We start from the raw sequence: 13,724 nt of genomic DNA on the forward strand, positions 1-13,724 counted from the left end.
TGTTATTTTTAGTTAATTCTTTTCCTTTTTGTGTTCTTGTGTCCTTTATGGTGTTTTAGAGCTGAATGTAATAATTAAGGAATTTAGGTATGAAATTTTCCAAAAAAAATAATGAAAAAGGAAAAATCTCTTATTTGTTTATTGTGTGTTGAAATATTAGGTTTGCTGTAGCAAAAAAAGTTTTGTCGGAGCATTTTCAGCAAGAATCAAAGAGGAAAAGTCAATATACAAGAGAAAGACAAGTGGCATTTCATTAATTGATATGTCATAGGGTGGTGAGGTGGCAGAAAATTAGAATGTTAGCTGCATTTTAGAAGGAAGATTCTAGAGAAAAAAGGAGAGGCACACATGGAGTGCTTGGAGGGCATTTTTGGCAAGAGAGAAAAGAGAGTTTTGTACCCTAGCAAAAGAGGAGAAAAAGATATCCTCCATTACTGAATTTTTTGGGGAGCCATTTTTTTTGAGAGATTGGAGAGAGCTAGAAGGATAGAGAGAAAGGAGGAAGGAGAAGTACAAGAAGTCCAAGAAGAGAAAAGAAGAGGAATCTTACATCTCCATTGAAGAAATTTTGTTCTTACTCTCTCTCTCTCTCTCTCTAGATTTGTATTTTCTCTTTTGATTTGTGAATTTTGATACCCATGGGCAGAATTGAAAGTGGATTATGCTCTTTAAATTATCCATATACTAATCTTTTGTGGCTTGAATTGTTGATGAACTCTATGTCTTAATTCTAAATTTCTAGCACTTTATTTTAGTAATTTACCCATTGTTCATTCAATTGTGCTTGATGATGAATTCTTGTTATTGCTTGATCACCAATTACAAGATATTGAGTTATATTTGTGCTAAGAAGTTTGAATATAATTGATAGATTTGAATGACACAAGTGGATAATCTTGTTAGATTATGTTTGTGAATAGCATAGGAATGTGTTATTTGCCTTGTGTAACAATGATGAATTGATGCTTAATTCAGGGTTCTTTAACTTGATTGGCATTGGAATATGTTAAATTAGGTGGAAGAATTAATATCATGGCTCTTGAAAAAGTTTCATGAACGTGTTTTGAATTCTTGTCAACTCTGGGTAGTTTGCTGAGATTTTGTTGCAGCAAAAGGTACGGGTCAAGTGACATATAGAGATTTAATAATTCAAGCCTGTTTTAACTAATCAATTTTAGCTCACTTTTATATTGTCATTGCATTTTATTTGTGAGCATTTTTAATTGATTCCAAGTAGTGTTAGCTTACAAATATCAAAACAATTTAATTTGGTTACTCTTGTGTAATTGTTTGGTAATTAATTGACGCATTTAGTTTTAATTTGCAATTCCTGTGGAGACGATCTTGTATACTTATAACTTTATTACTTGTTTTGTGACTGTGTACACTTGCACATATTTGATTGAATATTATCACAACAAGGTTTTGGTGTCGTTGCCAGAAATTGAAATTAAAATTTTGTGTATTATTAATGACTTTGCAATTTTTTTTTCTTAATTGCACTAATCTTGTTTGCTTGATCTTGTGCTTTGCTAGATTGATTCCGTTGCATGAATGTGCATCACGTCTTTAAGCTAGCCCCTATTGACCCTGAGATTGAACGTACATTTCAAAGAAGGCTAAGGGAACAACGGGCTAAAATTCACCTTGCTATGGCTCAAGAAGGTGAAGGGGTTGAGGAAATTAGAGCTCAACCCATGCTTAATGCGGCTGAGGGAGTTGTTAATGAATCAGCCAATGCTTTAAATGCTGCTAATGCAATTGTTATGGCCAATGATAGAGAAAGGGCCATAAGGGAGTACGCTGCCCCAATGTTTAATGAGCTGAATCCTGGTATTGTTAGGCCCGAAATTCAAGCTGCTCAGTTTGAGTTGAAGCCTGTGATGTTCCAAATGTTGCAGACAGTGGGTCAATTTGGTGGGCTGCCTACAAAAGATCCTCGTTTCCATCTTCATTAATTTTTGGAGGTGAATGATTCATTCAAGTTGCAAGGCGTTATTGAAGAAGCGTTGAGATTGAACTTGTTTCCTTTTTCTCTAAGGGACTGAGCTAGAGCTTGGCTCAATACACTTCCTTCCAACTCAGTGAATACGTGGCATGAACTATCTAAGAGATTTTTGATGAAGTACTTCCCTCCAACGAAAAATGCTAAGTTCCGGAATGATATTATTTCTTTTCAACAGTTGGAGGATGAGTCGGTATGTGACGCTTGGGAGAGGTTAAAAGAGTTATTGAGGAAGTGTCCACATCATGGCATCCCTCATTGTATTCAAATGGAAACTTTCTATAATGGTCTACATGCTTCCACACGCATGGTGTTAGATGCTTCGGCAAATGGAGCTATTCTCTCTAAGTCTTACAATGAAGCATATGAGATTTTGGAGCGAATTGCCAACAATAATTACCAATGGTCTAATGTTAGAGCTCCATCGAGAAGGAAAGTAGCGGGTATTCATGAATTAGATGCTTTGATAGCTTTGACCACTCAAGTTTCATCTATGACCAACCTATTGAAGACCATGAGGATGGGGGGTAACTTGCAATCAACTCCTATTGGCCAAGTAGCAAATGTTTCTCATGGATGGGGGGTAACTTGCAATCAACTCCTATTGGCCAAGTAGCAAATGTTTCTCATGGAGGAGGGCACACATTTGATAGTTGTCATTCTAATCCTGCTTCGGTTTGTTACTTGGGGAATCAAAATGACAACCTCTTACAATCCGGGTTGGAGGGATCATCCAAATTTTTCTTGGGGAGGTCAAGGGGCTAGTTCAAGTGGTGCAGTCATGCCAAATAGGCCTACATATCCACTGGGTTTTTGTCAACAAGAAAGAGCTCAACCTCCTCCTTTACAAGTTTCTCAAACAAGCTCTTTAGAGAATTTGATGAAAGAGTATATGGCCAAGAATGATGCACTAATTCAAAGTTAAGCAGCGTCTTTGAGGAACCTAGAGATTCAAATGGGGAAGCTAGCTAATTAGTTGAGGAATAGACCACTAGGCACCTTGCCTAGTGATACCAAAAATCCAAGGAGAGATGGTAAAGAGCAATGCAAGGAGATCATTTTGAGGTGTGGTAAAAATCTGGAGTTGAATGAGGACAATCCTAAGAGCAAAACTGAGCCTACTTCAATCCAAAGTAGTGTGGAAAAAGGAGAAAGAGTTGGAATTTTGAATATGTCAAAAGCTGATCCTGAAGAAAATGCTATAGCAATCCCTCCACAAAATGCATCAGAGAAGCCAATGAGCAAGCCGCCTCCACCATTTCCTCAATGATTTCAAAAGCACCAGCAAAATAGCCAATTTCGAAGATTTTTGGATGTTTTAAAGAAACTCCACATCAACATACTTCTGGTGGAAGCTTTGGAACAAATGCCTAACTATGTGAATTTCTTGAAGGATATTTTGACAAAGAAGGGGAGGCTTGGCGAATTTGAAACGGTTGCTTTGACTGAAAGTTGTAGTGCTATTTTGAAGAATAAAATCTCTCCCAAGTTGAAGGATCTAGACAATTTTACAATTCCAATTTCTATTGGGGGAAAAGAAGTTGGTAAAGCTCTTTGTGATTTGGGGGCTAGTAATAATTTGATGCCCATGTCCATTTTTAAGAAGTTAGAAATTGGAGAAGCAAGGCCAACTACACTCACTTTGCAATTAGCCGACCATTCTATGATGCATTCGGAGGGAAATATTGAAGACGTCCTAGTACAAGTTGACAAGTTTATTTTTTCGGAGGATTTTATTATTCTGGACTATGAGGAAGATAGAGATGTACCGATCATTTTGGGGAGACCATTTCTTGCCACCGGGAGGACGTTGATAGATGTTGAAAAAGGAGAGCTCACCATTCGAGCTCAAGATGAACAAGTAAAATTTAAGGTTTTTAATCCTATACGCTCTCCTAATGAAGTTGAAGCTTGTTTGGCCATAAGTTCTTCTAACTTCAAGTTGATTGAAAAGATGCATGACAAACATAGCAAGGGAGTGAAGAAAAGTGAAGAAAAATGTCCCTTTCGAAGAAATTGAGAAAGGTGGTGGGCCATGGATAAGTAAGGAAGAAGAACCATCTCATCCTCCAAAGCTACCGAAGAAAAATAAGAAGAAAAAGAAACATAGTAGAAAGCCTCAATCACAAATGTTGGAAGTTAGAAATAGAGTGTTTTTCTCAAACTCTCTAATGAAATCAAGGTGTGATGGTGGGTTATTAGTGAACAAGGTGTATCCCAATGGTGTGGTGGAATTATATGATGAGCACTTGGGGAGAGCATTTAAGGTGACAAGGACAGGAGCTAAGTTTGGGGGAAGCAAGGTTGAGCGATACAACACCTCGGTCTCCTTGAAAGATCATTAGAAAAAAAAAAAGAGAAGTTTAGGTTGCTATGGTATTTGGAGGATTTATTTGTGAAGCAATCCAAAGAATAAGAATACATTGAAAAAAAATATGATGAAAAAAATATGTTTAAAAAAAAGAAAAGAAAAAAAATATATTAGTGTTTTTAGTTATTTTTATTTTTAATTTTTGTAATTTTAATTTCATTTTATTGTGATGTGTTTGGAGTGGTTTTATGTGTGTTTTTGTGTTTCAGGTGTTAAGAAAGCAAGCAAATGGTGTTTTGGAAGTAATTTTGAGGTCTGAAAGTTTTGTGGAAATTTTGCTGAAGCAAAATGGGGAGCAAAGTATGTGCAAATTCCAAAAAGTGAAAGGTTCCGCCTGCTGCAGAAAAAATTCTATCATAAATTTTTGCTGGAGCAAAAATTGGACTTGGACAAGCACAAGTTAGAGAGATCCATGATACATCCTGAGAATGTTTTGCTAATTGATAAGCAGGTGGACATATTGCGTTGTTGCCTGAGTCAGTTATGTTGATGGTGAGTTGTGATTTGTGAGCCCCCGCAACCATTTTTGTCCAATTTTCCCCCCAAATAGCAGCCGCTAGAACTAAAGTTCCCAAGCGAAAGGCACCCAAATCCTCAACTGCACAAGCAGCCAAAAAGAAGGCCATCAATTCTAAATTGTCCCTATCTTTTCGGATGACAATCCCGAAGGATAGGCGAGGGGAGTTGTCTTATCCCAGCTCATTTTCATTTTTTTTACTTTGTTGTTTTTGTTATTTCTTTTGATTTGCGGCTGTAATCTTGTTGTTTTAGTTCCTTGTTCATGTTTTGGTCTTTTTTTCGTTGTCTTTGCATTGTTGTTTTGTCATTCTCTTGAGGATATTCTTTGTTTTTGTTAGTGTTTAACTAGGGGGCTCGATGACGTTCTTAAAAAAAAACTACAAAAATATAATAAATCTAAGTTGAAGCTGGATGTCATTCTTGCTCGAGTTTTAAGCTAAATTCTTCGGGTATAAATGTTGCTAGCAATTGATTGATGATAGTGTTTCTCTTTTTAGTGTGTGCATAGCTTGATTAAACATTTTTGAAACCCTAGAAAGAGATAGTTTCTTGTGAGAGCATAAGTTTCTAGAATTACTTAGTGATTTTCCTTGAGGTGAAATCATAGGCAACACCACACCGATGACATGATTTAGGCCATCCTTGGACCGGTTGAGCCTTAGAAGCCTACCCTTTATGCATTTTTATCCCCAGTCACCCCGTTGAGCTTAAGTGTCATTTCCTTGCTTGGCCACTTATTAGCCAAGCTATATATATATAAATAACTTATTTTCACCATACCCTTTAGCACCTTGATTTTTATAGGATTTATTTGTTGTTGTATTTTGGGGGGTTGAGAGGTGTAGAGAGTGCAAGAGGCATTGGGTGAGTGTTTTCATTTACTTCTTTTGCTTGTTTTCACCATTGGGGACAATGTTGATTTTATGTTTGGGAGAGAGTGTATTCTCATTTTCCTTTTCTCTTGCCATCTAGTTGTGTATCTTCATTCTGAAAAAAAATAGAAAATCCAAAAAGAAAAAAAAAATTAAGTAAAAAATTAAAGAGTGCACTCCCTGCATCAAAGAAAAGTTTAAAAAAATGTCAAAAAAAAAATCAAGAAAAGAAAAAAAAAAGTAATTATGCTTGATTTTAAGTTTGGGGGTGTAACTCTTCAAATAAAAGAAAAGTTTGTTTTAGTTTTTGTCTTTGTATTTTAGTAATAAAGGCTAGTGGCAAGAGTTATATTTTGTTGTGGGGTGTTGTTTGGGGAAATTAATGTGTGCATTGATTTAGGTCCTAGAAAGATTGAGGTGCTTAGGGTGATTTGAGCCAAAATTAATATCTCTTATCCTACCTTCACCCTAGCCTATCATTACGAGCTTGATAAAGTCCTATTGATCTTTGGTGTGGTGTTTGTCTACATTAGTGGAAAGAGAATCACTAAGTAACTTATGGAGGCATTATTTAAGCTTTAGGACCAAGGCCTAGTTTAATTTTGGGTGATTGAAAATGTTTAGGAAAAGCTATGAATGCACTAAAGGGAGAAACACTTGACTCATATTTTGATAGCAACATTAATGCTTGAAAAGTTTGGTTTAAAGCTTGCGCAAGTTTGAAATTCAGCTTCTCTTATTCAAAATAAAATTCCCGACAGCTTTCCCCTTTGAGCATTGACAAAGCAAAGTTTATCCTCTCTTGTTGTGTCTTGTCTTTGATCTTTTACTTTTGAATCTTTTCTTGTTCAATTTGTGTCTTTTGTGTCTTGTGTTATCTTTTTAGATTCATCACTCGAGGACGAGTAATGTCTTAAGTTTGGGGGTGTGATAACTTTTTAATAAAGAGTTAATTTCTATACTTTTGAGCTTATAGTTTTAAACTTAGGTTGAGTGATGTTTGTGTATTTTGTTATTTTTAGTTAATTCTTTTCCTTTTTATGTTCTTGTGTCCTTTATGGTTTTTTTAGAGCTGATTGTAGTAATTAAGGAATTTAGGTATGAAATTGTCCAAAGAAAATAATGAAAAATGAAAAGGCTCTTATTTGTTTATTGTGTGCTGAAATACTAGGTTTGCTGGAGCAAAAAAAGTTTTGTTGGAGCATTTTCAGCAGGAATTAAAGAGGAAAAGTTAGCATATAAGGGAAAGACAAGTGGCATTTCATTAATTGATATGTCAAAGGGTGGTGAGGTGGCAGCAAATCAGAATGTTAGCTGCATTTTAGAAGGAAGATTCTAGAGAAAAAAGGAGGGGCTCACGTGGAGTGCTTGGAGGGCATTTTTGGCAAGAGAGAAAAAAGGGTTTTGTACCCTAGCAAAAGAGGAGAAAAAGACAGCCTCCATTACTGAATTTTTTGGGGAGCCATTTTTTTGAGAGACTGAAGAGAGTTGGAAGGATAGAGAGAAAGGAGGAAGGAGAAGTACAAGAAGTCTAAGAAGAGAAAAGAAGAGGAATCTTACATCTCCATTGAAGAAATTTTTTTCTTACTCTCTCTCTCTCTCTAGATTTGTATTTTCTCTTTTGATTTGTGAATTTTGATACTCATGGGCAGAATTGAAAGTGGATCTATGCTCTTTAAATTAGCCATGAACTAATCTTGTGTGGCTTGAATTGACTTTATGTCTTAATTCTAAATTTCTAGCACTTTATTTTAGTAATTTACCCATTGTTAATTCAATTGTGCTTAATGATGAATTCTTGTTATTGCTTGATCACCAATTACAAGATATTTAGTTATATTTGTGCTGAGAAGTTTGAATATAATGGATAGATTTGAATGGCACAAGTGGATAATCTTGTTAGATTATGTTTGTGAATAGCATAGGAATGTGTTATTTTCCATGTGTAACAATGATGAATTGATGCTTAATTTTGGGTTCGTTAACTTGATTGGCATAGGAATATGTTAAATTAGGTGGAAGAATTAATATCATGGGTCTTGGAAAACATTCATGAACGTTTTTTGATATCTTGTTAACTCTGGGTAGTTTGGTGAGATTTTTCTACAACAAAACGTACAGGTCAAGTGACATAGAGAGATTTAATAATTCAAGCCTATTTTAACCAATTGATTTTATCTCAATTTTTTATTAGCATTGCAGTTTATTTTTAAGCATTTTTAATTGATTCCAAGTAGTGTTATATTACAAAAGTCAAAACAATTTAATTTGGTTACTCTTGTGTAATTGTTTGGTAATTAATTGACGCATTTAGTTTTAATTTGTAATCCCTGTGGAGACGATCTTGTATATATTTATCACTTTATTACTTGTTTTGTGACTGTGTACACTTGCACATATTTGATTGAATATTATCACAATAACGGTACTGCCACTACTCTGACAGATCCTGTCCCTAGGATCTGCTTGGTAACCCACGCAGATTAGACCGTGCTAATGTATAAAGGACAATTGTAAGGCTTCACCAGGCCCAAGCCAGCCCAATGTGCCCAGATTAACAAACCTTAATTATGTTACATTTCTTACATTATGGCTTCATTAGCGAGCAATTGTAATTATATCATTATTGGGCCTAGATTAGTGTGCCCCAAGTGACATGACTGCCTACAAATAGGATAAGTCATGCACTGTAACGAGCATCCCAGATTTTTTCTTGTAAGCTACACGATACTGAACTTAAAGAAAACCTCCACTGTCAAAACTCTCTAAGGCCTAATACTAGTGACTCGTGGACTAAGGCATATTAACGCCCAAACCACGTAACAACTATGATCTTATTTATTTCATATCCTTTCTTTCTAGCTCTTATCTTTTAATATATTTATAGTTTCCGAAAAACTTGGTAAACATTTTGGTGCTTTCATTGAGAGCTGAAGAAAGCTTGAATCAACCTTGATCATGTGCGAAAATGGTGAACACCAGGCATACTGTGTTCGATCCTACTCACCAGCAACAACGAGACAATGGAGAATGGCTGAACAATAGGAGACCACTCGCCAGATGTAGGAGTTCCTCTTAGTTCTTCAAGCCTTTATTGCCACATAGGGATTTACAGAAATTCCCTCAGCCACTCCTCTCCCAGGAACACAGCCGCCTATCCCTCCTATAAGGACTGGCGTGCCCAACAATGCTACCCCTACTCCTCCTCTGGGACAATCCCCACATCTTGGAGCCACTCCATCAAACCTAGTTCAAGAAAATGGGAAAGCCAAAGTGGTCGATCTCGTCGAAAAAGAAAAACCTACAAGAAAGCTTCTCCCGTTCCAAAAACTGGGGCTAACTGTAGCGCCCTGGCTACCCCAGAATAGTTACGGAGAACGGTGAACCGGAAATTTGACCCGCTACCCGAGTCCTTTGGTTAAAAACGTGATCTAAGTGTTATTATCAGGTTAAGGTAGAAAATCAGTAAAAAGGAAAGGGTACATTTCATTAAGTAAATAAACTGCTCATGAGCCTTTCAAAATATTTACAAGTGGTTCATAATATAAAAGAGTCGCTACAGTTCCAAATTTACAATCCCCGCCGGCCTAAGCGGCAAAAATAGGGTAAACCCCTAGTCCCTCTGAGAACTCCTTGACCGTGGCGGTCAAGCGGCCCTGTATGTACATCACATCGCCCAAGCTCTCCACTCAGGGCTGGCCAAGCTTTTCCTTTCCTTTACCTGCACCACACAGGACCCATGAGCCAAGGCCCAGCAAGAAAACACAATAAAACATGATATAATATCAACAACGATCATAATAATCATCCAGGACTATCAGTCCGACAAATAGGTGACAATAGCCGAAAGTCACAATAATGAGCATCGCTCTCTTTAGCCATGTGACGATAGGGTCACCAGGGCTTAATCGATAAGTGTTTCATTCATAAGCTTGTTCAGGACAGGTGCATGGTGATTGGGCACCAACATAACCTTCCTCACGACTCTAGAGTCGAAACTATGGACAACGTCCCTTAGCCATGTGACAAACGGTCACCGGGGTCATGTACCTTGGCTATAGTCATCTGGTCGTAGACCAGGCAAGCGCTTATAAGTTCTTCGACCTTAGGGTCGGTCCCGCATTAATGCCATAGAGCCATTCAATGCGTGATCGTCGACTTTAGAGTCGGTCCCTGACTAGTCAGTGTCTTGAACAGGTAATCAGCATTCATTAGCATTTAATATGCAATCCACGTTCACATATATCAACCAACAAGCCTCAATGACAAACCATGCATGTCATATACCTGTACAGGGTGCAACTGTATCCATACACTGTTTTCTTACCTCAAGTTCGAGCGAGAAGTATGATAAAGACGACCCCTGAGAACGATCGATCTTTTAGTTCCTTAGCGGTTACCTAATCACAACCAATTATAACCTCCATTAATTAGAATCCACAATAATAGGGTCTTAACCTAAGCACCACCCTCGGGACCTCGAAACATGCCCACACAGTGAGTAGATTCGATCCCGGGCCTTAAGGATTGAAACCCCAAGTCAAAAACCCTTAAAAACACTCAAAACGGGGTTTGGAAGGAACAGGGTAGCGCTACAGCGATCAACCCCTAGCGCCACAGCGCTCTACTCAGAACCTCCCAAAAGCAAAAAAGCCTCCTGAGGAGCGCTATAGCGCCCTAGGGTGGGCGCTGTAGCGCTACCTCCAGCCCAGAACACCCCTGAACCGACCTTCTTCATCTCCTTCGATTCCAACTCGATTCCCAAGCTTCCAAAGCCTATTCTTAATGCCTAATGAACCCAAAAACCATCCCAACACACCCCAAACATCACAAGCATGGGAACCCTAGCCAAAACTCCCAACAAAACCCATGAATTCACCCTAAACATTTCAGCTGCAAAACAAAACCAAAACAGAGAAAACCAGAGAAACTATGGTTAGAAATTTACCCAAAGCTCGGCTTATGAAGCTCTTCAATGGTGGAACACACTCTCAAACTCCCAAGGCTTGCTTCCCAAGCTAGAATCCTCAAAGTTGGCTCAAAAACCACAAAGAACAGTAAGAAAAAGGAGGTACGGGAGAACTCTAAAATATACTCTATTTTCCTTCACTATTTTCTTCAGCCAAGAGTGTTATATCTATCCTAGGGGTGAAATGTCCATTTTACCCCTAGGTCAATTAATGGTTTCTAAAGACTCCCAAGGGGCATTTTTGGTACTTTCCTCCTAACTCGTTAATCATAATTAACGCTCTCCAATTCCCGCTATTCTCAAAAATCATAAACACCAATAATTCACAACCCGTTACCCTTTATCTCCCGGTAACGCTCTAATCATTAAAATCACCCCGAGACTCAACCCAAGTCCCGACACTTAAACCTGTTGTGACTAAACCGCTAATCAATAATCTACGATCGTCTCATGTCGAACAGCTCGAACAAACCCACATCATAATGTGGTCTCAACATATACCATTGACATGCATACAATTAACATTATATTATAATATAATTCTCATAAACATGCATAAACACATTAAATGGCATAATTAAACAATTATGGCCCTCCCGGCCTACAAATCCAGCCGTTAACCACAATAGGGAATCCGGGGCATTACAACTATCCCCCCCTTACAGAAATTTCGTCCTCGAAATTTACCTGAACAGCTCGGGATACTGACTCCGCATATCAGACTCCAGCTCCCAGGTCGCCTCCTCGACCTTGCTGTTCCTCCACAACACCTTAACCAAAGGTATTGTCTTGTTCCTGAGAACTTTATCCTTCTGATCAAGTATCTGAACAGGTTGTTCCTCAAAGGAGAGATCTGGTTCAAGCTCCAGATCCTCATAACTCAAAACATGACTCTCATCAGATACATACCTCCGAAGAGCGGAAACATGAAATACGTTATGCACGGCCGACAACGCCGGAGGCAAAGCTAGCCTGTAAGCCACTTGACCAATCCTTTCCAGGATCTCAAATGGACCTACAAACCTGGGACTCAGCTTGCCTTTCTTCCCAAACCTTCTCACCCCTTTCCATGGCGAGATTCTAAGGAAAACATAGTCCCCTACCTGAAACTCTACGTTCCTGCGTTTGGGATCCACATAGCTCTTCTGTCTACTCTGAGAAGTAAGCATCCAAGCTCTAATCTTATCAATAGCCTCACTGGTCCTCTGAACTGCCTCAGGACCTAAGTATCTCCTTTCACCTGTCTCATCCCAATGAATGGGTGATCTACACTTCCTACCATATAGCATCTCATAAGGTGAAACTCCAATGGTAGACTGATAACTGTTATTATAGGAGAACTCTATCAAAGGCAGATACTTACTCCATGATCCACCAAAGTCCAGTACACATGCCCGCAGCATGTCTTCTAATATCTGGATCGTCCTCTCAGATTGCCCATCTGTCTGAGGATGATAAGCTGTAGTGAACTTCAGTTGTGTACCCATGGCTGTTTGTAAACTCTTCCAAAACTTGGAAGTGAACGTAGGGTCCCGATTAGACACGATCGACCTAGGAGCTCCATGGAGGCGCACGATCTCTCTCACATAGAGATCTGCATACTGGTCAACATTATAAGTAGTCCTCACTGGTAGAATGTGAGCAGACTTGGTATAGCGATCCACTATCACCCAAATGGAATCATGCTGACCAATAGTCCTGGGCAAGTCCACCACAAAATCCATTGTGATGTCTTCCCACTTCCACTATGGGATATCCAAAGGCTGCAATAACCCTGCCGGCCTCTGATGCTCAGCCTTGACCTGCTGACAAGTCAAGCACTTAGCCACATACTCTACTACATCTCTCTTCAACCCTGGCCACCAGTACAACAATCTCACATCCTGATACATCTTCGTGGTGCCTGGATGCAAAGAGTAAGGTGTAGTATGAGATTCATCCAGAATCTCCCGCCTCAATGCAGTGTCTAATGGAACACATATCCGTCCTTTATATCTCAACAACCCCAAACCAGACACTGTATAATCTCTGGATGCTCCAGCCAAGACATCCTCTCTAATCCTGATCAGCTGTGGATCACTCAATTGACCCTCTTTAATCCTCTCTAGCAGCGTAGACTGTAGCGTAACATTGGCCAACTGGCCCACCAGCAACTCTATACCAGCTCTGGTCATTTCATCAGCTAACTCTCTGGCTATCAGCCTAATACCATGAATCTGTCCCGGACCCTTCCGGCTTAAAGCATCAACTACCACGTTGGCTTTCCCTGGGTGATACAGAATCTCACAATCGTAATCTTTTACTAATTCTAGCCAACGTCTCTGCCTCATGTTTAAGTCCTTTTGAGTAAAGAAATACTTCAGGCTCTTGTGGTATGTATAAATCTCACACTTCTCTCCATAGAGATAGTGCCTCCATATCTTTAAAGCGAAAACCACCGCTGCCAACTCTAAATCATGGGTAGGATACCTCTTCTCGTACTCCTTCAGCTGACGAGAAGCATAAGCTATAACTCTCTCTGATTGCATCAAAACACAGCCCAAACCCTGATGAGAAGCATCGCAGTATATCACAAACTTCTCTTGGTCTGTTGGAAGACTCAGAACCGGAGCTGTAATCAACCTCTGCTTCAACTCTTGAAAGTTGTTCTCACACTTGTCTGACCATACAAACTTCTGACCCTTGCGTGTCAACTCAGTCAACGAAGTAGTAATCTTTGAGAACCCTTCCACAAAACGCCTGTAATACCCTGCCAATCCAAGGAAACTTCTAACCTCAGAAGCATTCTTTGGCCTTGGCCAATCTCTGACCGCTTCAATCTTTGATGGATCTACTGTAATCCCCTCCTTACTGACAATATGCCCAAGAAAGGACACCTGAGACAACCAGAATTCACATTTCTTGAACTTTGCAAACAATCTGTGTTCTCTCAACCTCTGTAGAACCAACCTCAGATGTTGCTCATGCTCTAACTCAGTCTGAGAATAC

The 13,724-nt window shown here is 39.0% G+C and overlaps 1 protein-coding gene and 1 non-coding gene across 2 annotated transcripts; one reads left to right on the plus strand and one right to left on the minus strand.

The window, feature by feature from the left end:
• Positions 1–2,150: 2,150 nt before the first annotated feature.
• Positions 2,151–2,257, minus strand: LOC133787372 (small nucleolar RNA R71). Its single transcript, XR_009872398.1, has one exon. It is a non-coding gene; the product is annotated as a small nucleolar RNA R71 (small nucleolar RNA).
• Positions 2,258–3,371: 1,114 nt separating this feature from the next.
• Positions 3,372–4,025, plus strand: LOC133785408 (uncharacterized). Its single transcript, XM_062224649.1, has 2 exons — positions 3,372–3,545; positions 3,612–4,025. Exons 1-2 carry the CDS (start codon positions 3,372–3,374, stop codon positions 4,023–4,025), a joined length of 588 nt encoding a protein of 195 aa, XP_062080633.1.
• The last annotated feature ends 9,699 nt before the right edge of the window (positions 4,026–13,724 follow it).

The sequence above is a fragment of the Humulus lupulus genome, chromosome 6 (assembly GCF_963169125.1).
Source record: "Humulus lupulus chromosome 6, drHumLupu1.1, whole genome shotgun sequence".
NCBI lineage: Eukaryota > Viridiplantae > Streptophyta > Magnoliopsida > Rosales > Cannabaceae > Humulus > Humulus lupulus.